The 25,642-nt window shown below is 38.6% G+C and overlaps 1 protein-coding gene across 5 annotated transcripts in view; it reads right to left on the bottom strand.

Moving 5' to 3' along the window:
• Positions 1-25,642, bottom strand: part of RBMS3 (RNA binding motif single stranded interacting protein 3) — a 703,903-nt gene that overhangs the window by 61,252 nt on the left and 617,009 nt on the right. For all 5 annotated transcript variants that reach the window (XM_066194111.1, XM_066194121.1, XM_066194148.1 and 2 more), the window contains 3 exons: positions 17,813-17,859; positions 10,550-10,646; positions 7,941-7,991 (listed from right to left, as the gene is read on the bottom strand). In XM_066194111.1, the coding sequence (XP_066050208.1) occupies positions 7,941-7,991; positions 10,550-10,646; positions 17,813-17,859 (195 nt within the window). The remainder of the gene's footprint in view (positions 1-7,940; positions 7,992-10,549; positions 10,647-17,812; positions 17,860-25,642) is intronic.

The raw sequence follows: 25,642 nt of genomic DNA on the forward strand, positions 1-25,642 counted from the left end.
TCCAATATTTCCTTTTGTAGCTGGGGCAGGTTTATTTTAATAATTAACATGAAAACCCTAAACCCTAAGAGTATGACTGGGAGGATGTGTCTAGAGGCATTGGTCAAGATAGGCCCTTGCTCCAGCAGACTTCTCATAAACGTCTACTAAAAACTATTTAGCAGTATGACGATTTTATAATCTAAATAGATCGGTATTTAAAAAGAAGACAAATTGGAAACTAAGTCTGAGAGAAAGATGCTTTCTCCAAGGTCAAAGAGCTGATCGGTGGCAGATGGAAAAGTATCTGTCACTAAGTTCTCTAAGCCCACATGTATTCTTTGAACCCAGTGTGAGGAAAGGCAGGCTCAGGTCAAAAAGGAGCTGCAGCTAGGATAAATATAGCTATAGAATACATTTGTAACTGAACAAGTGTGCACGATTTCCATTTGGAATTTTCTTTCAAAACCAGTAGAAGCCCCTGGGACAAAACCCCAAATGAATACCGCATTTTTTAAAATAGTAAATTAATTAACCTTGAAGATTACACCTTGCTTCATAGATAATTTTCTTCCTACTGAATTGTTTCTAAAAGGACATCTTGTCAATAGCCTAAAACTTGACTTGATACTTCACTAACAAGAATTCATCTTTACAGCTTTGACAAGTTGTGCCAGTCTTTTTAAATCCTATTTTAGAGTTATTACAGTTAAAGGGCTGCCCTGGCCATACTCTAGTTGTAAATCGGGGACTTTCCTCAAGAATCCTTTTCTGGGTTTGCAAAACCCCAGAACCTGTTTCCTTCTCCAAAGCTGCCCAATGCTGCTTCTTTAAATAGAAATGCTGATTTCCTGCAGTGTAGGGATAGAGTCTGGGAGGCAGAAACGAGATCCAGGTCCCCTTCTGCTGGTGAACTGTCCTCTGGTAACATCTTGTATTCTTAACTGCGCTATGGAAATGAGAACCACATCTCCAGCATGGGAAAGGCACCCAGAGATCATTCCCAGCCTTGTCACCAGCTAGCATGAAACCTCTGTGCTCTCAGACCACAGAGCACATTCAAAGCCCTTTGCTGTCTGTGGCAGATGAAAATTGTTGCCTTTCCCTTCCACCATCACAGAACTTGCATGTTTGCCAGTTTCACCACATGACCACCTTTGTTACAAGCAGGCTGGGGTCCTGCTTATGACGTGCACATCCTCTGATTTGCTGTAAGCCGGCAGAGCAGAGCACCCTCTGTGGAAGGTGGGTAACATCAGCATCAACTGCAAGGCAGCAGAAAGTGCTAGGCACAAAATAATATAAAGGTTCATGATGGAGGGTAAATTTGAGAGGACTCTAACACATGTCACATGCCTCAGCTTGTTCACAGCACACAGGTGCAAGTGTAACCAGAACGCATCACATGGGGCAAAACACCTGATGGTGAGCTAAATTCAGCACTCTGCTGAGCCTGTTACCTTCTGCAAACTGATTAATCTAATTCTTGGCCTATTATTAATAGCATTTGTTTGCACAGTCCACCACTCTCTTCTGATCCTATCACAATCTGCCTACTTACTAATCTACCACCTGGTAAATAGCTAACTTGACCAGTGCTCACTTAATGAGGAATTTTTGCCCAAAATAGCAAACAAAACACACGAATCTTACAGATTTGTGTTCAGGATTTTGACTTTGTGTAAATCTAAAACTTGATGAAAATGCAAATCTCCATGAAAAGAGAGATGTTACATATGTTAATATGAAATAAATTAAGTATTGCTGATATTCTTAGGTGATGTACACGGAGTGGGAAAAGTGAAAGCAGAATGCAGGCTTTGTACAAAATTAGACATTGATTTTTTAAAAATGCACTACATTCTTCCACAGAATGTACTCTAATGTCTATTGATTAATAACTATCTTTTAAAAAAATATTCCCCTTTGATAAAACTGCTTTTAAACAGCTGTTGTATAAAGGTTTCTCTTGACAAGGAAGGTTGACGGGTAAGATTGCATCTTTTCTGTTAAAAAGAAATCAATATTCCATAACCTCAACCAGAATTTCCTGGCTTCAAAAAACTCTAGGGAACCTTTGAAATTTAGTGTCAGACACCTTCTTTTCCAAATATCTTTTTCATTTATGTTTACAGATTTATATGAAACATAGACATTATGTTTCTTTCCACTAATGTAAATGTCTTTAAAAAAGCTGATGGTTTATTCATTTAGTGTTCATGCTATGTGTAGAATATTTGAAAGAAAAGAAAATTTTACTAGAGCCCTGAAGTCTTTTTAGGATAAAACAGCACACCACAAGTTCCTCAAATGCAAAGGCTTGTCTACTGGAAACATTTGTGGTTCTCCTGTCCATGTTTTCTAAGTGAATCCATATGTGGTGTGTCTTGCTGCCATCACAAAAAAATGCTCAGTTTCACTAGGGGGCTCTAAGAGAGTGTCAAAAGATGTTGGCAATCCAACTTGAATATATCTCTTTCTGGCATTCATATTAATTTCTACGACAGCAGAACAAAGGACTGGAGCAATACTTTGATATTATTCCAGAAGTATTGTATAATCAGACTTAAAACCCACTACACTTGAGTAGGAGAAGTAACTTGGCTGAATCACTTACACCTGTTTTCTTTTAGAGGTCTAAGTTAGTTGAGCACTGCTTGGGCAGTGCTTTTCTGTCCTGGGTACTCTGCTCAGCACAACAACACCTGGCACTAAAGGAGGTCAGCAAGCACATGCTCACCCACATCTGAAAAACCCGTTTAGGCAGCAAAGAGACAACATCTGTATACAGCGGGTGCTGGGTGAGAGGGAGTCAGAAGTGACCTCATGTGAGTCTGCCTGCCCCAAAGGAACATTGCCAATTATTGTCTTGATTATCAGAGTTATAGAATTTGCAGTCCTTGATTTTCTGCCTCAGGAAACACTGGAATTAAAATTGCTCAGCAGAACTTAGTCATTGGTATTTGGTTAGTTATTTCAACCCCTAAACACTTTAGCCTTAAGAGTTCAAGTAAGTTCATGTTCAAAGGGTCTCTTAAAAATACACAGCTAAAAGTTGAAAGACTTGCTGGAGATTCCAATTTCTAAGGATTATTTCCTGTTTACTTTTCATACCAGCTAGCCGAATTCTCACATTTCATCTTGGAGGCAGGACTCAACTGTCTGCAGAGGACATACTTTGTTTTCTTACACTCAAACAGGCAAACTCAAGATAGACTCCTGGCTCTGTTTACTAAAAAGGTAGAGCAATAAACGTGAGGTAGAGAAAGCCGTCTTAGGAGAGGGACTTGGATTGGAGCACAAAGAACTTCTTTGTTCCAGAGTGTAGAAATCAAAACACTGAAACTGCTGTGGCTTTTTGGGTATTATCCAAAACAGCAGAGTCGCTAGTGAGAAAATGAAAACTGATCCATTTCAGTTGAACAGTTTGTACCTTTTATGCTACTACATTCATGCACAACAATCAAAAGGCAAGAATCTGGAGTCCTTAGTCTTGCCTTTCACCAAACTAGGAGTTTTACACTGCTTATGAAATAAGACATGTTTTTGTTGATGCTTCTAAAGACAGACAGACGGATTACATTCAGCCATGCGCCACAGGAAGGATGACAGAAAAAAATAATAAGGGTGTTTGTTAAGACATTGACCTTCCTAGAGGGACTGTAAGGGCTTGAGAAACTTCCAGAACAGAAGTTCTCCTCAACATACTTTAACATTACCAGTGGCACATTTTTCCATATGCTGCTGTACTTGCACCCTTCCTGCTGCCACAGGCATACTCCTCCTCCAGCTATTATGTAGAAACTATTCCAGACTGACAAGAACATCTACCTGTGCTTATCCAGTGATTACATAGAGTTTTACTTGCAAATAAAAGAGGATAAGTGTAAAACCGGTGTGGTACATTAGGTATCAGGGTAGTGCGTTTCTGTTGGTTCACTAAAAAAATGGCCTTTAAAGAGGAAGAGTACATGCATTTTTTTGTCATACAGATTTGAATCAAAATGCTTTGAGCAAATGCCTTTATCAGTAAAAATGAGATTGTCTACATGTGAATTGACATGTAAACATGTTTTTCAAAGTATCCCCATAACTTTCAAAGCCTTCAGGGACTACAGGAAAAACACAGTAATATGGCAAATGTTATAAGTCTCCAGAATAACTCTTATCCCATTTATGTTTTGATTCTGTCACCACTATCCATCTATCCTTATCCTGAGGCAGTAATGAAATACAAGACTTGTTTCAAACACGGAAGAGTAAGCACTGTACTTGGAAAGATAGTTTAGTTAGCTAAACTGAACGTGGACTACCATCAGTGCATTAAATGTTTTGCCAGTTTTAATCCAAACTCACACTGCTATAACTATTTTGGAGCTTGTCTTCCATTAAAACTGTGGAGTGACCAGGGCACATGGCAAAGCAATGAAACTGCCAAATTTTAGGTATTCTTACTTTAACATAGTGAAATCAATATGGGGAAAAGTGGTGAAGGTTTAATTCACAAAGGGTGCATTCTTCAAAAGTGTCAGAGTCACACATGAAACTCCAGGTAGATTTCTCATCATGTCCACATGATTCAGGAATACTGTATTTCAAAACCCTGAAGGTTCCGTAAGCATTAAGATATGAGAAGTTTTCATGTATGACCCTACTATGCCAGCAGAAGTTTATTTTCAATACTACTTATTCAGAAATAGCAATCTACCTCAACGTATTTGATATTATTTCTCCAAGGTTCTTGGAATAAGACCAGCAAAAATCACTGACAACCAAAAATAAAACTTTTAAAATTGTATCTGCAGTTGTTTATTAGCAACACCCTACAATATCAGTTCTATACCTGCAGAGTCCCTGACTGCTCATCTGACTTTCTCCTTTTAAGACAAAAATGTTCTGACTATTATTTTCTAAGAAAATGCAATTTTGGTTGATTTCTCTTTTTAAGGATATCACAGAAGTAAGAAGGTAAACAAGGCTGAGAAGGGAATTCAGTATACACAAGTATTTTCCTGTTAATATATATGTCATTTTTGTTCGTTAGGGTCAAAAGTTTATCTACTTGCAGTTAAAACGCTACAGAAGGAATTGGAGATACAATCTTTTACTATAGTTGGCCCTTTAATCCACCAAGTAAATGGATGCAGAATGCACACGTGAGGAAAATGTGGCTGAAATTGTTATACAAAGGAAAATAAAAGAGAAAAATGTCTGGCAGGCCGACCTTCTGCAAGGGATCTCACTGAAGAAAGAGCTTTGTCTTTGCTGCACAGGGAGGCAGGTGGGAAGGGAGATGAGATGGGCAGGCAGAGGAGGGACAGGCAGACACAGGATGGTAGTGCCGTGCAGCACAGCTCTTCCCTCCTGTCAGCAAGCCTGCCAGTCTGGGAAAACATTGCCCTGTCTGCACAGCGCTGAGTGAAAAACCCCCTTTAGTCTCCACTATAGCATGGCTCTGCCTATCTTTCTGTCATGAGGGACACTTTGTGATGTTAAATTATACATAAGTATCGAGTAGGTCTTTCTGTTGGAAATGAAAAGCTAATCATCCAGTAACATGATTTAGTGATACTTATAATGAAAACAGAGAATTAACCACCACTGTTTGAGCAATTCAAACTGTGTTTTCTGTACGAGTTCATCTCTACTGACAAAGAATAATAGAGGCTTAACAAAATGTTCTCCTTCCTGGGGCAAGGGGAATGCAATATTTATCTGCAGTGGTGTCCAGGGGGACGTCACATGCCACAATCAATCACCTCATAAAATAGTATGAAGTAAAGTGGTGGCGATTTGGATAATAACATGGAAAAGTAGCTTACAAGAATAAATAAAATGCTAACCAAATTAGAAAGTTTCATGTTTCATCAGCTCATAGGATTACCAAAACTCACATCCCTAATTCTGCCAACTTTATTGTAATCTTTTCTTCTTTTTTTTTTTTCTTTTTTTTTTTTTTTTTTAGCTATGGAGGTGCCTAGAATAGAGTCTATAGTTAGGCATGAAACTACAGAAACTTAAAATGAACACAGATTCTTTATTATCTTTCAAAACAGACCATTAATTCTGAAGTCTCCTGAATTCTCTGTGTGGCAATACTCTGACAAGTTTTCAGACATTTCTAATAAAGAATTCATCTCTGAATGAAACCTGGGGAATGGTAGTTCTGCCTTTTTGCTTTTATGCTCCTTTGGTACTAAATGCCTCATGTCCTCTTACTTAAGAACATAATCTTCGGAAACTTACGGGAAAAATCTTTCAGTGAAGAGGCTAGGATTGCTGCAGACAACACATGGAAGTAACCCATGGCAGCAATGAGACTGGAACAGAAATGGTGCACCGCTTATTTACTGTCCCTCTGCTTTTCCACCTAGAATCACACTTCCTTTTTTTGACTTTCTGGTTGACAATGAACACCAATTTAACCCAGCATTTTGAGGGTGCCAGTCACTATAAAAGACAGTTTTCTCTTCATGTCCTCACTAAGCGGTAAATACATTCAATTACCTCATCATAAAACCTCTCCTAGTACTGCAGAAAAATGCTTTGCTCAATATTGTCAAATAAAATTCAAACACACATATACACAAAATCTGGGATTGGTAAAGAGCTTAGGTTTTTCTTTTAGAAAGGGCATTTTTCTGCAAGGATTGAAGATTCTTTGGCTTCCACAAGTCTCGTAACTCATCATATACACACATCTAATACTGCTTGTGGTCTGCTATTAAATCCAACAGGACTGATGTTAACTGTAAATTTTTTCAATACATTATTTCTCCCTACAAGGAATACAGCAACAGTTTTACTCCACTGAGACAGAAATTTCCCCCCAGGGTCTGCAGAGAGGGGCAGCACTGCAGCAGTAGGAATTGGGTGCCCAGTCAGTCCCACAGTACAGTCCCTGCCTTGTGAGAGAACTGAAGAACTTGCCTCCAAAGAGCTGAGGGGTGTGGAAAGGGGACTGCAAGTTGAGATGAGAGACTTGTGCAACTAAACAGGTATGTAATATCTGTCTATTTAAATGTAATGTAATTATGCCCATGTTTCTCCACAGCTAATTCTCACCAGAAGTTATACTACTGTGCAGTCAGAATGTTTGAACAACAATATGAATAACATACAATCCTAAGCCATAGACCTTCATTTTAATTTTACTCTTCTTGTATAAATCAATGTATTGATGATTAAGTGGAGTATACATTTAAATTTTGATTAATGACACTGTCAAGTGGATCTATACCTGAGAAACTCATCAAAGGTAGAAATGTAACTAAAGTGATCTGTCTAGAGTGGAATTCAGTATGGTGTTTTCTCCTGGTATTTTGCCAATATTTAGGCAAAGTGCATCGAAACTCTTCTGTGAGGTAAACAAAAAGTAGGTTGCACTACTTCTAATGAATGTTGGTTAGAAACATAATGCAGCTTTAAGTAGCTATAAATTGATAAAGATGACTCAGTGGGAAAAGAAAAAAAAAAGAGTTGACTGGTCAAATCATAGAACAGATTCAGATTTGGTAGAGACTCTCTAAGACAGTTGGGCTTCACCCTTTTCCACTATGCTGAAAGGCATTACTGAGGCACTGAGGATCCTTTATATAAAACTACACAGGACATTTTTAATGGCTAAGCATATAAGGGAATGGTCACGTGTTGATCCTGGCAATTCAAAGTACGCAGGAATGCGGTCATCTTGCAGTCCCTGAAGCAGAGCTTCAGAAGCAACACTTCAGAACTTGCTACTCTCTTAAAATCAATCAAGTAAAGAACACATCACCCATCCTCCCCTTTCCACTAAATCAAATGGTGCTCCTTATAGAAACAGAATCTTTATGGCAGAGGGCTCTCATCACAGGGAGCAGCTGGCTGCTCTTACATGACCCAGGACTTTATTGTGGCTGGACAAGCAGAGCAAGGCTACAATGGAAGCACTTTTAGCCAGATATAACCAAGTATCCACTTACTGTTGGTTGCATAACATATGGCGGATGAGGCATCCATGAAGTACTCTGGACCTGCACATCAAATACTTTTAATTAGCATAGAAAAGTTTAAAAATTAAAGATTTATTTGAAAATACTCTCTCTATTACAACTGAGGTGCTAATTTTTACAAAACACCTAAGTCTTATAACCCAAAACAAAATTAATTTACGCTTCATAAAGTTACTGACAAAGGAAAAAGCTTTCAAATTTCATTTGATAATATTTTCCACCAAAGTCAGAGGTCTGAGTGATTGCACCATTTCTATGAATCACAACTTTTATCTCATAAAGCAGTCTTCAATATTCCATGTTGTCCTGTTTTTTCATTTGCATTGTTTGCTTTCATCCATCAATATAATCATGAACATGTCATCCAACCGACAGTGCAGGAGACATAAAATGTTCAAAGTTTATTTTCAAAAGTATCTGTAGGAACTTTTAAAGGTATAACATTTTCAGAGATCCCAGAATGACTTATTCTCTTTCCAGTAAGAACTGCAGATCTAATTCAGAGTTCTTGAAAATTATTCAAATTGAAAGCTTTCATGCAAAGCTGGCTTAAGAAGTCTGCCCCTCCAGGATCATTCTCAGCTTCAGCATCCTGGGGTCTGTTCCCACCAGAAATCCATATGCCCCACCAAAGACTTTCTTTGTTGCTCTGCCTTATGACTGCCATGTAACATATTTCAAGGATATAACAATTTTCCTGAGAATTAAACATGTTATAGAGTGTTTGCATATTTGTGGTGGCATCTCTGAGCCATAAATCCCTTTTGTGCTATGTGTGAGTGGCCCACATGCTATCATAATGGAGGCTCAGCCCCAAGAATTATGTATTTTAATTTCCTTTTGCATCAGTCTGGGCACCACAACACACAAGTACACAAAAGATGCAGCTGTGCTAGAGCCATCAGAGGACACCTCACTTGCTGCCACAAAGATGGGTGTGTAGCACCTCAGGCTGAGCACAACCAGGAATAACAAGGAGAAAGCTACAAGATCCCACTTCTCCAGATGCCCTGTGATTTTGCTCATGAAGAAAGCATTGAGAATTAAGTGTGTAAGCTTACTCCAGCATTTTTTTGTATATGTTTATGAAAGTCTATTTTTGATGAAAAGCAAGTTCAGCAAAACATCTTTAGAACCAAAACCAGCACACCCGCATGCGAACACATCTCTACTACAACATTTTCTGCTGTGTATCTCCAGGAGCTAAAACACACTAGAGCTACCACAGCTTGCTGCTGCTCATTGCTCCCAAGTTCCTTCACCGTGCCAGGGGAAATGTCTTTTGGCTTACACTGCAAACTATGTAAGGAAAATGATATGGGTTAAAAAAAAAAATAAAAATGAATGATTTTGGTGCAAATGCATGAAACCACAAATTGATGCAATGGTTCAAACCAGAATGGGAAAGGGACAGCATGTGAACTGTGGAGCAGTGATGAAAGTAAGTGGCTGGGTGGCCTGAAATCAGTGGCCAGAATGGGAAATAGTATGGCTCTTAAGCCAGCTTTGCTACCAGGAAAATTGCATGTGAGCTGCACTTGTAAATCTCTGGAATTGACTCTTCTTTGGTGCTGCCATTACTGAAATTTACTGAATTTACCTCATCAAAACAACTTTTGTTTGGCAAGTGCTACATAGCCATCTAAAATAAAATAAAACAAAAGTCAAAGAGAACTACAAGAATCATTTATCTTGAAAGATAAAGTATAAAGTAGAGTAACTCCCCAGAATTACCTGTAAGCAGTACCATACCATCTGCAACCCCCCAGCCCCAACAAACCAAACCTAACATTAAGGACAACCCACCATGCAGCTTTGAAAGTTTGGATAGCTTATTTCAGGTTAGACTCAGGGTTGGAAAAGCACTGATGGCACAGGAGATGAATAACTAAAATTGGGAAATGTATAGTCAATGACCAGCTTCTGTGAAGTGATAAATTCCCAGACAATGGCTAAGAATAAATATATACAATCTGGTTTTGACTTCCATCTCAGAAAGCCAAAACAAGACAATAATTTCCCAGTGGAGATCTGAGAGGGATATACTGAAAAGAGAAATTGTGAATGACATGGCATGCAGCAGACTAAAGAACAATTTGAGGACACTTATCCTCAAGTAATTTGTTTTGTCAGGGATTACTGGATAAAAATTAGTACTTTTAAAGGATGCAGTTACTGGAAAAAAATACAGCTGAGGTCAAAAGGTCAAAATATAACGCAGCCAACATAAATTATTTAAAAAAAAACACTTTAAAAAATGTGGCTAATGAAGAGGAGCCAAAATGAGTAAACAGTTCAATAAGAATGGTAAGTTTCTGGTGTTATCAACTGGAAATTAAGCAAAATGTTGTTTATCAGAGAAGCTAACTGAAATTAAGAATTACAGTGGCTTTCATTACTGCTGTAAAGAACGCAGGAAACACTTAAAACTCTACCCAATGATATCTGCATATTACTAGAGAGCCCTTTGTTTTAAGTGTGACTCAAGAGTGCAAGCACTCACACAATTTTCTGCCTTCATCCACATCCAAAACATAATTAACTGGGCAACACAGTAGACAAGTGCATATCTGACGTACCTGATATGTAGAGACAGGGGAAGCAGCAATGAATGGCGTGATTGATGTCTGTGGAATCATGCGGTTTGTTGGAATACTGTACGGTGAGGAATAAAATCTGCAAACAAAGAACAAAAGCGAGATTTTTTTTTTGAACCTTTTGACTACTTAGGCTCGGACTAAATAATTCGCTGCCTCCTGGGCAAAGACAGTAAGTGTCTACCCAGGTAATTATGTCCATCTATTTTCAAAACCACAATAAAAAAGATGTGATGGCTCCATTGAGCAGATCTTGAAAATGGAAAGGAGGAGGAATATTTGCACAAAGCATATTTTTTTTTCACTTCATCTAGCACAAATATAGAACTTCACAATATAAGAAGCAATTATCTGAAATGCAAAGACAGCTGATTTTCCTGGGCACTAGCTAGTGAAAGGAAATTTCTTACATGCTATTGAAGACAACATTACTGATTTCATTTTTACACAGGGTACTGTTTTCTTTTCATATCCTAGTGCTTCAGTGCTGAGAATAACACATTCTATATACATGCCTGAATTATTTTATTAACGGGTGGCTACAAAAACTCTGGCTGAAATTTTTGTATTCATCTAGGCAGAGAGCAAAACCCCCTTTTTTTTCTGGTGAAATGTATCAGGAATTATGAGGCTAAATGCCCCAGGCAGCACTGAAAATCTCAGATTCAGTTGATTTTATTTCCACTGTTGCATGCTATGAACAGAAGCTGCACCATCTCTTGCTTGATGGCAATAAATGTTATATTCTTTCTCCTTCCCTGTGGGTTAATGATTATTGATAAAATTATCACTTGGAAAATATCATCACTACTGCTGGATTGTGTTAGTACTTAACATGTGTGTGCTTGTAAAGGTTTTAGCATTTGCCCTTTTTGCAGTTTTTAACTGTAAGCCAGAACAATAAAATTGTTTAAAAAAAAGAATGTTAGTGGTTTTACAGTTGTCAAAATGCCTGTATTTTGGACTCAGAGAGAAACACTCATGTGCAGTGTTCTTTTGTATGATTTAAACCTCATGTAGCTCTTTCTCATATAGGATGCAACAGTAAGTAACAGAAGATTCTGCACAGTGAAGTGGATTGCATTCCCTCTCTTTTTATATTTTTTCCCCTCCCTACTCTGAGGCAATCAACAGTAGCTTTCCATGAGAGCTATGCAACAACAACAAAAAAATCATTACTGGTGTCTAAACAAGTGCTCTATTTCCTGATCGCCCTGGCATCACAGATTTAGTACTAATCAGTCTAGTTCAGACTGGATGTATTCATTCTGGATGCAGGCTCAAATAACCACCAACTTCAACCAATTGCCTTGGAAAAACAGGCTGCTCTCTTTGAATGTTGGGCGGAAACATTCAAAGTTAGGAGGGGAGAGGGAGACAGAGATGCAATCATTTGTTCTTTCTATTCCAAATCAGATTTTAAAATGCCAAAAGCAGCAGGTGGCATCTGAGTGATTTTTTGTTTAATAGAAATATAATGCTATTTTAGGACCATTTATCTGTCCTCACAATGCTCGCACAGAGACTATTTTAAAATTGTGCCTTTGCCCAATTTCATATATATCCTATTATGAGAACTTAGAGGCATTTGTATCCCTGTGCTTATACCAAATACTAGGTTCACACAACATTGAGGGAGAAGAGATTTTTACACCACTAGGAAGGTTCATCTATGGCACAAGCACGTTGCACGTCATCTAACTCCTTTTGCAGGATACTCCTGCATCCAGATCAATGCTAACCAGAAATAACTTGGGCTATGCTCTTGCTAAGTGGATCAACTAAGAAATGTTGTGTGCAGCAAATGAAAATAGTCAATTGCAGAGTGACAGAATTTAGTCTATGGGTAAAATGTGTAATGTATAGAAACACATATAAACCTCTTAAACTGAAAGATAATATAAGACCAAAACTCTTTTGAGAAAACCACACTTTTTTTGTCCATTCTTTTCTCATTCTTTCCACAAACCTGGCACGAATGCTGGGCTCATACTCATAACCACGTATGAACCGCTCAGACAAAGACAAGTACAGGGAAGAAACAACTTTCCATTTGGAAGTAGTGCTGACTCTTTGGAATAAACTCTTCAATAAATCCCAGCAAATACTAACAAATTTACAGAAAATGTGTGCTAAGCCAAGAATTTGACAGACAGCTTGCCATTTCAGTTTCAGCTTAGAGATGCATTTATCTGAACAGTACACAAGCCTGTAGAATATATACTATGGTAATGTGCAAAATACAGCCCTTCCAACAGCTCTGCCAATACCATTTATCTGTCGCCGTTTGGAATGCTCTCAAATAAGCATCAAATAAAACATACTACCAGGACACTCAGCTGTATTGGGAAAATTCATGCCCAAGGGCATCAAGGAAGAGAAAGGAAGAAACTCTGATGCTGAAAATGACAACACATGAAAATCTACTTCATATACTACAATTTTAATAATAATAATAATAATAATAATGAAAAATCAAGTTTAACAATCTCAGTCACTGCGACAGACTGCAAAGAAATAATTTAGCAGTCAGGAATTTCTTACATCAAGAGACAAAGGCTTCTTTGTCTTCTTTCCTCAGTGCCACTTGTGGCCAAAAGGATCTAATAATAAAGGATGTGGCTTTCTCTGCCATATGTGAAGTATAGTGGTGCGGTGAGGATAGAGGTGTCCTTGCTGGGGATGAACTCAAGGAGAGCTCCCCTCAGGTATGGGATGCTCAACCTGCCACACTTGCTGCCAGGGCAGAGCTCATTGACAAAGAGGGCTCAACATGCCCTCACCCACGGGACACCAAGGCACCTCCCTAAATTCCCTTCACATACAAATGGGCTAATATCCTCATATGTAACTGGCATAAGTGGCATGCTGTGATCTATTAAGAGACAAGGGGAACAAAAACACAAATACAGAGTGGCCTGTTCTGGCACAAATCATACAGCATGACAAGAAGATTTGCAGCTGAGGACCTTGCTATATTCAGTCTTTCCCTTCTTTTTTTTTTCTTTAGGCTTAGGGAGAGGTGAAATGAGGTGGAAGATGCATGTTGTAAGTTCATTCAAGGGAATACAGAACTCTCAATCATCAGAATATCTACATCAGAAAGAGGAGTGGAAAGAGAAATGAATTATACTGGGTTTGACTTGTATTAGATGTATTAAATTATGCCTCCAAGTTTCCCGGCATTAAAATGCACAGTGTATCTAGTAGGGTGCTCTAGGTATTATGAGACCTGTAAGCTTTGTGGTGTGGTTGACCTGTGAGCTCTAAGGAGAGCTCTTCAGAAGGCTCAGCTGCATTCTCTGTGAATGCAGTTTGCATCCTTACATTGGTCCGTGCAGTTTTTTGCAGGTGCAAGACAATGTCCCTGCTCCTCAGCTGCAGTTGCAATGCTAGGAGCACAAGCATGCAGGTGGCAAGGGCAAGACAAAATAGACATCACCCTTGTACTAAAAATACTTTTCCAGCATGCCTAAAGAGGATGCCTTAACAAAGGGGAAACTTATCACTAGTAGGCAAACAGATGCTCCTGGAAGTACCTGAAGAGGGGTTTATAAGGGGCTCAAAAGAACACACTTGTAAGCAATGTCAGAAGAAGCATATTTCCAATACATCATCAGGCACACAGAGGCAGTGCTTTAACAACAGTTCCTGTTGCTTGACAGACAAAGGACATACACCCCTGCCACACCAACCCTCCCTTTGCATTTGGGGACTGCATTATCTGCAGTGTCTGGTCACTTTTTCCCTGCCAAAAAGTGGAAAAAAAATCCATATGGTTCCCATTCTACTGGGGAATGTGCAAGCTTCCAGACAGAATCAGCACATGAGCAAGATCCTATTTGTGCTGCAATAAACACCATTTGCTCATGCCTCGTGCCTGCGGGCAGTACTGAAAAAGTCAGATTCATAAATAGTATCCTGGGGCTCACATAATGTAAGAGTATTACCAAGCATTATCAAGGCAGCAATTTTCTGTTGCAACAAGGCACACAGTCAGATGTTGGAGTTGGAAAAAACCTATCTGAATACTGAGCCCATTGGCCAGCAAATGCACAAAATTGTCCCCCAGATATGAGATACTAAACTGATACAGTACATTGCAATCTTAGTCAAATGGCCAGGAGGACTCCAGCTTCAGGAACATTTTAAATGAGCTTCCTTACAGTGCAAGTACAAGAGCTCTATCCTGCTCCTTGTATGAGTGCATAAAACTACTAAAATAATGCTAATGCCACAAATTGAAAAATCAATAACATATTACAATAGGCACACTACTCCCCAAAATAAAACCTGAGTACCTTTGTAAACAAAATTCAGAAAAGGCTGATTATAAAACAAACAAACAAAAAAAAAAAAGGCAGAGTGGTTGCCAAGTGAGAAGATCTTATCTACTGAAGTGTGTGCTTCCCATGTCTTCAGTACGTCATACTGCAATGCTGTGGTACATTGTGGGCTGGCTTCTCCACTCCATTATACCAGTTTTATACTGATGTAACTCCACTGGATGCTTAAACAGAGCTACACAGGCATAAAAACAATATAATGAAATGGAGAATCAAGCTTTATAATGTAATAGACTCAGAAGAAAATCATCTATTTTTTCGTGGGGAAAAAAAAATCATAGTCATTTTTAGTGAAAGCCTCCCTCACACTCTCTTTTCTTTTATTCCTGCTATAGATTTTCAAGGCAAATATGCAGTTATATGGCAATAAAAGTGATAGTATGACACCATGAACAATAAGAACCTACCATTTCATTTGGAAACAAGAGTTCAGATTCTTTCTTGAGGTTTGGTTATGGCCCAACTCAAAACCTAATATAACCCACGTCTCTTAAGGAACTGTGAATTTTAAATACCACTCCATGACACCTGCTGCAGAGACATGTTTTTCTAGCAAGCTTCCATTCTCCACACAGTCCTGTGTGGACTTAGCAACTTAGATGCATCCAAATGCATATATCAACCTTATAAAGAACTCCAGTAAATGTCAGCATGCGCAGTTAATCTTTCTTTTAAAATTTTGTTGGTGGTTCATAACTCTTCTGAATTACCACCTTGACTTGGTATCTTTCCATTTCTCATCCCCAGACTCAATTCACTAAGTTCCACCATGTTGGCCCTAGCTGAATGCTACAAGGAAAAGGCCTTTGTTTTGCACATCTTTGGGTGACATTGCTCCATGCAAACCTTAGTGGCTTGGCACACGTTACAGCCAAAGTATTCTGCACCCTTTTAAGTACAGAGTGGGTGTGGGCACAGTGTCAGCCCTGTGCTCACCTCCACACTGCCCTCCCCATGAAGAAGATGCGCCTTTGCTGAGTTAACCTGCGTTACTTTGTAGAGCTTAAGAGCCTTTAAGTCTCTTTTGCCATGGCCACAAACCAAAGGCTGTGCCTTTTGTCAGTGAGCAACAGATCACATTTACCCATTTCACTAGCAAAGCATCAAGGTGCTCCCAGACTTTACTGAAATAAAACTCCTGAGCTAGAGTTTCACTGTATTTGCAAGTAAAGAGGCTTATGAAAAACAGAAATAACTTAAAACTACAGGATATGTAGACATTACTGTGTGAATGTCTGGGGAGATTAAAAAAGTCCTGCTGAATCAAAAGGGTCCTTGGTGATTCTTATGATATGCACACAATCAAGATCTCACCACAAGAGCATTTTGAATGATGGTTTAGTCCTGATAAAACTGAAAATATTTTGACACTTCAGAAAAAAGACATAGTCATAGTAGTAATTACTTGTCACTCTTAGAGAGATATCTGGAACTGTAATTTAATTAATTTCTTGCCTTAAAAATAAAAGAATATTTAAAAAAACTGCAGAACTGAAATTCTCCATTGGGTACAATTCCTTTACCCAATAATCAGTGACAGCGTGTTCAAACTGAATGACAAAACCACCTGAGCAGCCTGAACACCATGGGTGCTCTTTTATATGAAAAATGCCTGATACTGAGATAACTTTCATAACTTCAAAGGAATTATTCTTGAATAAAAATTATATTAGTCTCAATGGATCATTCAAACTATGGTTTCCAAAACACTCATACGATCGACATGCAGGAATTCGTATGAAAAAAACCCCCAGATGTCCACATGAAACACTGGTGGATTGTGTTTTTATTTATATATTATAATGTTTTACCGGCTGAAAAGTAAGACAGTTGAGAAGAATGACTCATTTGGAGGTAAAAACAGGGAAACAGAAGCAGAGAATTCTGAAATCACAACTACAAACAAGCTCTCTATTCTTCTGAGTTTGGCCTCTTCCTTCACAACACAGGAATATCACAAGTCCTACAAAATTACTGCTTGTAAAGGAAAATTAAGCAAAATAGTCTAACTATTACTACTGATTTTTTTTTAACTACTGGAAATGTTAGGGTTTGTTTCCTAAATGCTTCAGCTAGCAGTGCCCTAACAAATATTTAACAAATAAACCCGTTCTTATTTATATCAATAAATTCCCCCTTCAGCTGGAGAACACAGGTGGGAGTACACATGGAATTTGACAATCATATCATACATCTCTCTGATGAAAGAGTGACTGTCAAAGAGTTCAGGGCTGAAAAGAGAGCTAAATTTCAAGGATATGTTTTTCTAGTTTATGAAATAATTGGAAATGTAACCATGCAGGTAAATAATATGGTGATGTAATTTCACTGCTCAATTTGAGAAAAAATTGCAATTCCTTGTGTCAGCAAATGGTAGCTGAGAAATAAAGACAAGCGTTGCTCAGAATTTTACCCTTAAATCCCATCTGCTTACACACTAATTTGAGGCTTTCTCTCTGTCTGGCATTTTTATTCAGACAATGCCATGGAAGGCAGCCAGCCTGCAGAAAGAACCTCAGATGAAGTAACAGCTCAGCTCTATTTTTCAAAATACGTTGGAATCTTCAATGATTATTTTAACAAAAGCCAAGTCAGTAAAGGGAAACTTTACTGGTTTCCACTTCGTGACAGAGAGAGATTAAAAAGACATCTAGTAACATTTGCCAAATAGAGATAGAAACTATTAGGAAAAACAACTTCCCATTCAAACGGATATTGCAAACAAGAAGGCATGAAAAGAAAAGGAAAGCTAAAGAACTTGACAATATAGCATTATATGCTTCAGACAAAATATGACTGACTGGATTTGCTTTTCAGAAAGTTTCACTACAGAAAGAGAAAACAGAAGATGACATTCAAAATAATTTTAAAAAGACATAAGAAAACATGCATTTCTTACCCATTCTGTATAGCAGCTGTTGGATCGTAAGTCAAAGCCATGCCAGCCTGCACATAGTTAGGGAAGAAAAACAGATTTTTACTATTACTGCAGGAAAAGAGGAAAAAAAAAAAAAAAGACATGAAACATATTCAAAGCCAATATGAATAAAAACTGAATGCAACTTAAATAGAAATCTAAATTCTCAAGGGAAGCTCAGATGGCCCAAAGCAGCATGGACAGATTGGGTACCTCCCCAGCCTGAGAGATCACTGAGCAACAGATCTGTTCAATCTGCTGGTTGTCATTTTTCCATAACATTTAGGGCAAATGGTGTTTTTGTTGCACCAGTATCAATTAATAACTCCACTGAGATCAATGCCTTTACAGCTTATTACTCACTATAACAAGACAGGCCCAAATCCTGCTGTTGCCTGTGAGATGGGTGGTTGGTAAATATTCCAAAGCCAACTTCATGAGAGCTTCATAGGAAGGAGTCTCACCTTTCCTACAAAGGTCACACCCCATGTGACCCCCGCCTACCATTTCGCTAGGGTGTAACTCAGAGTTAATTCATTACCATGAGACAAGAAACAAAAAATAGGCTGTGAAGCAGAAAAGCTTGGGCTTTCAAAGGAGGCTTTTAAAAATACTTCAGAAGTCTGGACAGCAAAAGAATTTGTTAATGTATTACACAGAGCTTTTCAACTGCCATTTACCACCAGGCAGACCGTGACCTGTGCGAAAGGATTTGGCAGTGTCAAAACACTGTCCAGTTAACAACTGTCATCACTGCCACCATTAGCAGACATATCCACAGGTACCACAGGAAAGGCAGTGAGAGAGCAGGGCTGCAGACAGAATTAAGCACTCCACCTTGTGCTCCAAGATAGCAGTCAGGGTCATGCAGGAAAGACCTTTTTTCCCCCCAGCATTTACTTAAAGACATGGAACTGACAATCTCTCCTCCCACACACTGCATTTGCTTTGACTTTTTGCCTTCCTTATCGATTTTTATCCCTCCCTTTGTGAAGTGCTTTCCAATGTAAGTCTACCAACAGATGGAAAGAAGTTGTCCTTCGTGCAGGGTAAGAAGCATAGGGGAGAGAAACTCTATTGCTCAAGGTGCAAAAAATGCCATGGCACCATCCCACCCCAAGACACTGTGTTCCTCTTCATTTTTCATACACATCCTATGCTTGTTGCCTGAGACAAGCAGCATTTTCTTCAAGGACAGATGCTTTACCAACCACATGGCATGGTCCCTGCTCCTGCTGGGAGCTTTTCGTGCCCCTAAAGCCATCTACCAAAGTACTTTTGAATAATGGCATCTGCCCCCTTCCAGATGGCTGCACAGACAGGTCAGGAGAGCGTTTGGGCTTGGCTGGTTCCCAGGCAGGCATGTGAGCAGCCAGGGTAAATGCACTGGTGATTGCCAGGCAGAGAGTGGGCAGCACTCCTGGAAGAGCTGGGTTAGCCCAGCAGCTGCAAACTGGTCTAAGAGGAGATGGTCCCAATTTCCAGAGGCCAAAAATAATTTCTGATCTGAAAGACCAGGTTTCACGCCACCTTATGCCGCCAAAGAAAAGGTTTGTGTCCTTATTAAATTTGTATATTTCTCTCATTATTCTTTTAAGCAGATGCTAGAGCAAATGTTTTGCTTTATGAAAATGCCACTGTTTTAATAAAATATGTAGTCTCTCTCTCAAGCAAAGGATAATTCAGGAGACTTGGTCCAAGTACATGTGGCTATTTTTGAAAGAAGTATTGATTTCATACAAAGAAAAATAAAATGGCTATTTCTGAAAGTTTAACATGTCAGAGAACTGAATTTAGGGAGACCCAAACCACTACTATTTTTTATGTAAAAAAAAAATTAGCTTAGAAAATCATAATCCCTTGCTTAACTTGGTTTTATAATCTTAAGTCTTATGCGTGCTCAGCACATTATATTGTTTAGTAAGGTTGCATTAATTACTAATGGAAATGTGTAAATTTCCAAACAAAAGACAAAAGAAAACTTTTTGGCTGCGATGCATTTTTGAGGAAACGTACTGTCTTGTTTTCCTTTCTCTTTTCAACACATAAAATTTATTATTGCTCTTTTTTTCTATTCCAGCACCAGTGAAGACAACTCAAATACTATGTACAAGCCCTAGAGGGACAGAAAAATTAATTCTAACATTTTTTTAAAAAATACTCTTTTAAAATAACTTAAGATATTCCCTCTAAATTGTGCTGTTTACATTTTACCTCTCATCACACATGTACTCAGACTAAGGAAAAGAAACATTTCTTGGGAAAGGACAGATCCAAGCTTTCTAAATTAAAGAGTTTCTAGATCTAGTTGTCCTTAGAGTTGCTGGATCAGGCTCACTATATCCTGCAGCTTGCATTTGTGACTGCGGGATAAAATGGCAACAAGGTAGATGGGTCTGGGAGGAAAGGGGAAGATAAACAACCAGTCTTATTTTAGGTTCTTTGACATAAATAAGAATGAAGGTGCACGAATGAAAACCTGCAGTGGGTCTTTCACTTGCTGTCCTTATGAGACCTGCAAACATGTTTGTGCTGCTTTAATTTACTTTTCTTATGGATATTTGAGCACACGGTCATGGCATGAACACTCAGCTTGCCCTCCAACCCCATCACACCCAGACCTGTGCGTGGGTCCTTGCAGACAAACTGCAAAAACTCAGTTTTCTATATTGGTATTAAGAACAGAGGACACAGCTGTGAAGAGTGAAAAATATGAAAGGCTAGGCACTCATGTCCTCCTTACCCATGTCCCATATCCATACTGCATGGAGTCAGATTACCAGAATCTGTTCAAGTACTTCAGCAGTGACCACTATAAATACCAGCATCACATTTAAAAGTCTCACATTGGACAAATAGGGCACAGCGTGTGGCAATATGTGCATATGGTAACCACCTACGGTTGGCCCAGTAATATTGCTAATATCCCCCCCTTGCTGCATAGCCTTAAACAGCTGCTATTTCAAATAGCTGCTAACACAGGACTATTTACTTCTTTCTCATCAAGTTGTATAATTTCTCCCTACAAAATTATGCTGGCTGGAAGCCCAGGAGTGGCAACACTTAGCCTGGACCAGTCAAAGATTTATGGTCTGAAGCATCCTCATTCATCAGGAATAAAAACTGATGAGCAATAATAACTTACTGGAAAATGGTCTGAACTTTCCCCCATAGCAGACAAACAGGAATTCCAAAAATACCAAATGCAAAAATTCCATGTGAGAGAGGTCTAGCTCATTCTGTTTAAATCAGAACTGAATATAGCTGTCATAGAGCTAATACAGGCTGAACTATACAGCCAGGCACTGGCTGATGCCTCAATAGCAGCCCTCTGCTGTGCTGAGAGACTCTTTTCTTCTGGGCCTTTTCACCCACTGGTTTGCTCATGTCTCAGCAGAAGGAGAGGGTCTTATTCCTTCTTCTCATAGTGACACTTCCTGATAAAATGGCACCTGAGGGAGTGGCACTGATGATGGAACGCTACTTTAGGAAAAGTATTTGTCGGATAAATCTTCTATTAAGGAACAACTGAACCACATAATTTTCATGCCACCCAGCCAGATAATGGCCCTAGACTCAGCCATTGAATGAAAGCACACTGATAGAAATAAAGGTCATTCTTAATGACTACTGGTCAGTTCAGAAAGGGAAATTAACCCAGTTTGTTAAAAATACTGATTTTTAAAAAGATTAATTAAACCTTATGAGTTTACTTATCTCTTATTTTTACCAGTGTCTGAACTTAAAGGACATGAACAAAGAATGAAAGTTTTTGTTATTTTTTGCTGCAGTTTTCTAGCTATTGACATCAGTGAAAGAGATTTTAAGAACAAGAGATTCAGTCTGCACCTGTCTTTAAATTTAAGCTCTTTCATTCAATAAAGAGCAGGAAATATCAAAAAAGCCTCTGGAAAACAAGGGTTTCCCCAGGAAGTTTGAAGGCCTTTTGTTCAACACTTTACTGTGAAAATTTTTCCATGGGCAAAGACAAGATGTTCTGTTTCTGGTTTGAATTTTTTTTTTCCTCTTTGTTATGATTTGAACATAAATGATCAGATCTTCAATACCATGTGAAATAAAGCGGGTTTATTATTTCTCTACCCAACCCCTGTGATGTCTCACAAGAAAAAACTTATCAGTGCAGTATCTGTCTTCCAGCAAACATAAACACCTATAAATGACCAATTTCTTCTGTGCAGCTTCTGTGCAGTGGGGAAGCTGGTTTCATGAATAACTTCATCATCATATCATCATCTACTCTCAGTGTATATGTCTTTCCAAAACTTCAAAAATTCACCACAATATCGACCTGCTATAAGATGTGCTGTGGTTCCTCCTCAGAGGTGAGACCTCTACATCTTCTCCTCAAATCTGCCCTGGCCAGCCCCTGCCTAGTGCTGGAGCACCTCTACAAGGGGAGGCTTCTGCCATGGCAGGATCTTAGGCTGTGAAGGAAGCCACAGTCCACTGGAAAAAAAAAAATGGAGAGGCTGAAAATTAAAAAGGGGTGAAATGCATGGATGTGGCGTTTTTTTCCAAGCAGAAAGCCCCCTGGGTTTCTCCTCCTTAAGGTGAGATTTGGAAAGGTAAGGTTATAACCCGCAAGTACACTTACACCTAAGGGTTTTCTGTGGTCAACTGATGTGGGAGTTAGACTAAAAGATAAAGTCTCTCTTCCCCATCTCCACTGACACATATCTTCACCATTTTACACTGGAGGACTGCCATCCCAAGGCATGCTTTTGGCTACTACAGTGGAAGCAACTGAAATTTCAACAGTAAGATTCCTGTACTTGTTTTTTTGCCATCATGAATATCTGTCAGGCATCACAACACAAGGATCTCTTGTGCCCTGACAGAAGACGCCCTTATTGAAATGCTTTGAAGAAAGAAGAGAGAGTAGGGAAAAGAAATCGTCAACCTAGATGAGATTCATGCAAAATACTCATTTAATAAAATAAGCTCAGTCACAAGTAAAGTTAACTTGGCAGAATCACTTTCTCAGATATTTAAAAATTCTGACAGGAATATTCAACAGTATTAGAAAGACTTCTGAATTGAATTGTGAATGAAGCCCCCCCTCCCCCGCCCCCACCCGCTTTTCTTTTTTAAAGAAGGAGAAATCTAGAATATAAATGTGACACCTCTTAGATATCTAGATGTATATGAAAGGAATGGAGCATTTCCCAGTGATGTGTGCTCCTTAAGCAACTGCAGATTCTGAGGGGAAAAGTGGTTGTGGAGAGAAAAGTATATACTATTGATCTCAAACTTGGGAAGTGATTCACGAGGCTCAGAACATCAGAGACTGCACTGATAAACACTGATAACAAGTTTAGATACCGAAATGAAAGACAAGAAACCCTTTTGTCCTACAGAACTGGAATGGAAGTCTGACATACACAGCTTCTGTTCTTGGGACTGAGTCATTTTCTTCCCACTTCAACTAATCCTATTAGTTAAAATACAAGTGCCAGAGTCTACAAAAATTGAAAAGAAAAAAAAAGTAAGAGAACATATATAATATAACATAATTATTCTGTTTCCACAGCCAGTTTATACATTTAACCATGTAATCTTCAGGTCTATGAACCATCTGCTTTTGGGGATCTGGCACACCCATTTTGCCATCAGTGTGATCCAGTGCTATGTCATCTGTGTATTACACTCACATCTGCATGCTAGATGTGTGTGCTGCAGTGAGGTGGGAAGACTTCTGGGGATGGCTGGCAGCACTCCTGAAATCTGCTGGGGATACACCAGAAAAAGGTATGTCCTTTCCCTGTCTCCAACATTTGTTTATTCAGCCTAAGATAACACTGTTGTAGCAGCCAAATTTGGAGAAAACCCAACTGCAGGAAAATCCCCAGGGTAAATGGCACGACATTTTTCACCAGAGAAGGAAATTCAAAGCTCAAATGAAAACAAGGAAACTAATCTCTAAGAACAGGTACACTGCTGATTCTATTTTAATCAAACCATGGCCCTTTTAAAGTCCTGATTGCAGTGACAGTGATTTCATGTGGGCTATTGGTTTAAAATATTTCTATGTACCTTGTAAGTTCAATATCCAAACTGGTCTTTGGTGTTTGTGCCATTGAGGCATCTTTTAAAAATGTTGCCCACAGCAACAGCACCTTGTGTCATTATTCTAGATCTTCACCTACTGGTCAGTAATCTTTTGCCCTTCTCTTTCTCCCTCTGGAGTGAGGGCTTCTTTTCAGGTTCAATGCCTCTCTTTTTTAAACTAAACTTTTGTTGAAAACAAGCATACAAAGTAGCAATGTTGAGCTTATAGGCATGCTAAATATATACAGTAAGTGACTCTGTGGTTTACATATGAGGGTACTAGCTCTTATCTCGACAGAACTGGGAATTGCCTCTCACAGCAAAGAAAAGTTACTTCTCTAGGTATAAAATACATCTGCCCTAGACACTCAAGATTATGGAAAACAACTAAGTAGTATCTATCTCCTTGGAAGCATAAAAACAATCCATGCCTGAGTTATAAAAAGGCCTGGCACAAAACTACTAATAATTTCTAAATGCATCTGCTGGTAAGGAAGGGACCGTTGGCACCAGGATCAACTGCTTCCGCCATTCACTGGTGCGGACTTCACAAAAAATATGGGTAGTGTCAAATTCTCTATTGTATTGTTTTTTGCTCCAAATTGCTGTTTGCATTAGGCAAAGTTGTAATGAATAGTGGATAAAAAGAGAAACTGTCACAAAAGCAACACTCCCAATCTACCAGGTCATTTTATTTTTTTAAGAAAGCATTAAAAACATGCTTAATTCTTTGGCTATTCTACAAACCAAGCTTGAAAGAAAACAAAGGAGAAAAGACTAAGGAGGAAGAGAAGAAAGGGAAGGAAAGGAAGGTAATCTATTGGCCCTTTAGAAATAAAAAATGTAACTTAGATCATGGAAGCAAAAAAGCAGTCAATGGAAGAATTATTAGTGACAATTATTGAATATCATTATAGTCATCATACCAAATTCAATGACAAGGGGATGGCATTCAATGGTGCATCTCACTGTTACGAAAATGCAACAATACTGTAAGGGTGGTACTCTCTTACAAGACAATGCAACTATTTAAATAGCCTAAATTTTACAGAAACTTGCAAGTGAAATATCAAAGAGTTCAAAATACTGTGACCATTAAAAAACCCTTAATCACTTTGGGCTGACAAGATGTAGAAAAGCTACCGTTTCTAGAAAACAGTAATAAACTTGAGGCAGAATTCTCCCTATCTATCAGGTAATTTTCAAATAAACCTGGTCTTAAATACATGTATCAAAAGGCTTTATTTCTGAATAACCAAAACAAGGTTTCATTAAATCTGCAGTAGAAGATTATGTTGCAAAATTTATGTTGCAGTTTTTAATCCAATCTGATCTCATTTTGTGACTACACTTGATTCCCTAGGTGCACTTTTGACTAAAACATTTTTGGGGATTTATGTCACCCACCTCTAAACTTGTCAGTTGCAATTTAGAGGTAAATTGAATCAAATATTTTACAGACAGAATTTAAATATGATTATCCTCTATCACTATCTCAATATAATCTTGTCAGGTTAAGCTTCAAAACAGAGTGCTTAATTAAACCAGTGTGAGGAGAAACTAGCCCAAAAAAGAAATTAGTGAACTTTGTGCAGAAATTATATTGGTTGCAGGGCCAGAATTTCACTGTAAATATTTCTAACGCTCGCAGGTTTCACTGTACATTTATTGCATCTGTCCATTAGATGCCTAATTTGACAGCCACATATAAAGCCATCACTAACATAAGCTCTCAGCTCTGTT

The sequence above is a fragment of the Chamaea fasciata genome, unplaced genomic scaffold (genome assembly GCF_029207755.1).
Source record: "Chamaea fasciata isolate MVZ Bird 193981 ecotype frontalis unplaced genomic scaffold, bChaFas1.0.hap1 SCAF_1, whole genome shotgun sequence".
NCBI lineage: Eukaryota > Metazoa > Chordata > Aves > Passeriformes > Sylviidae > Chamaea > Chamaea fasciata.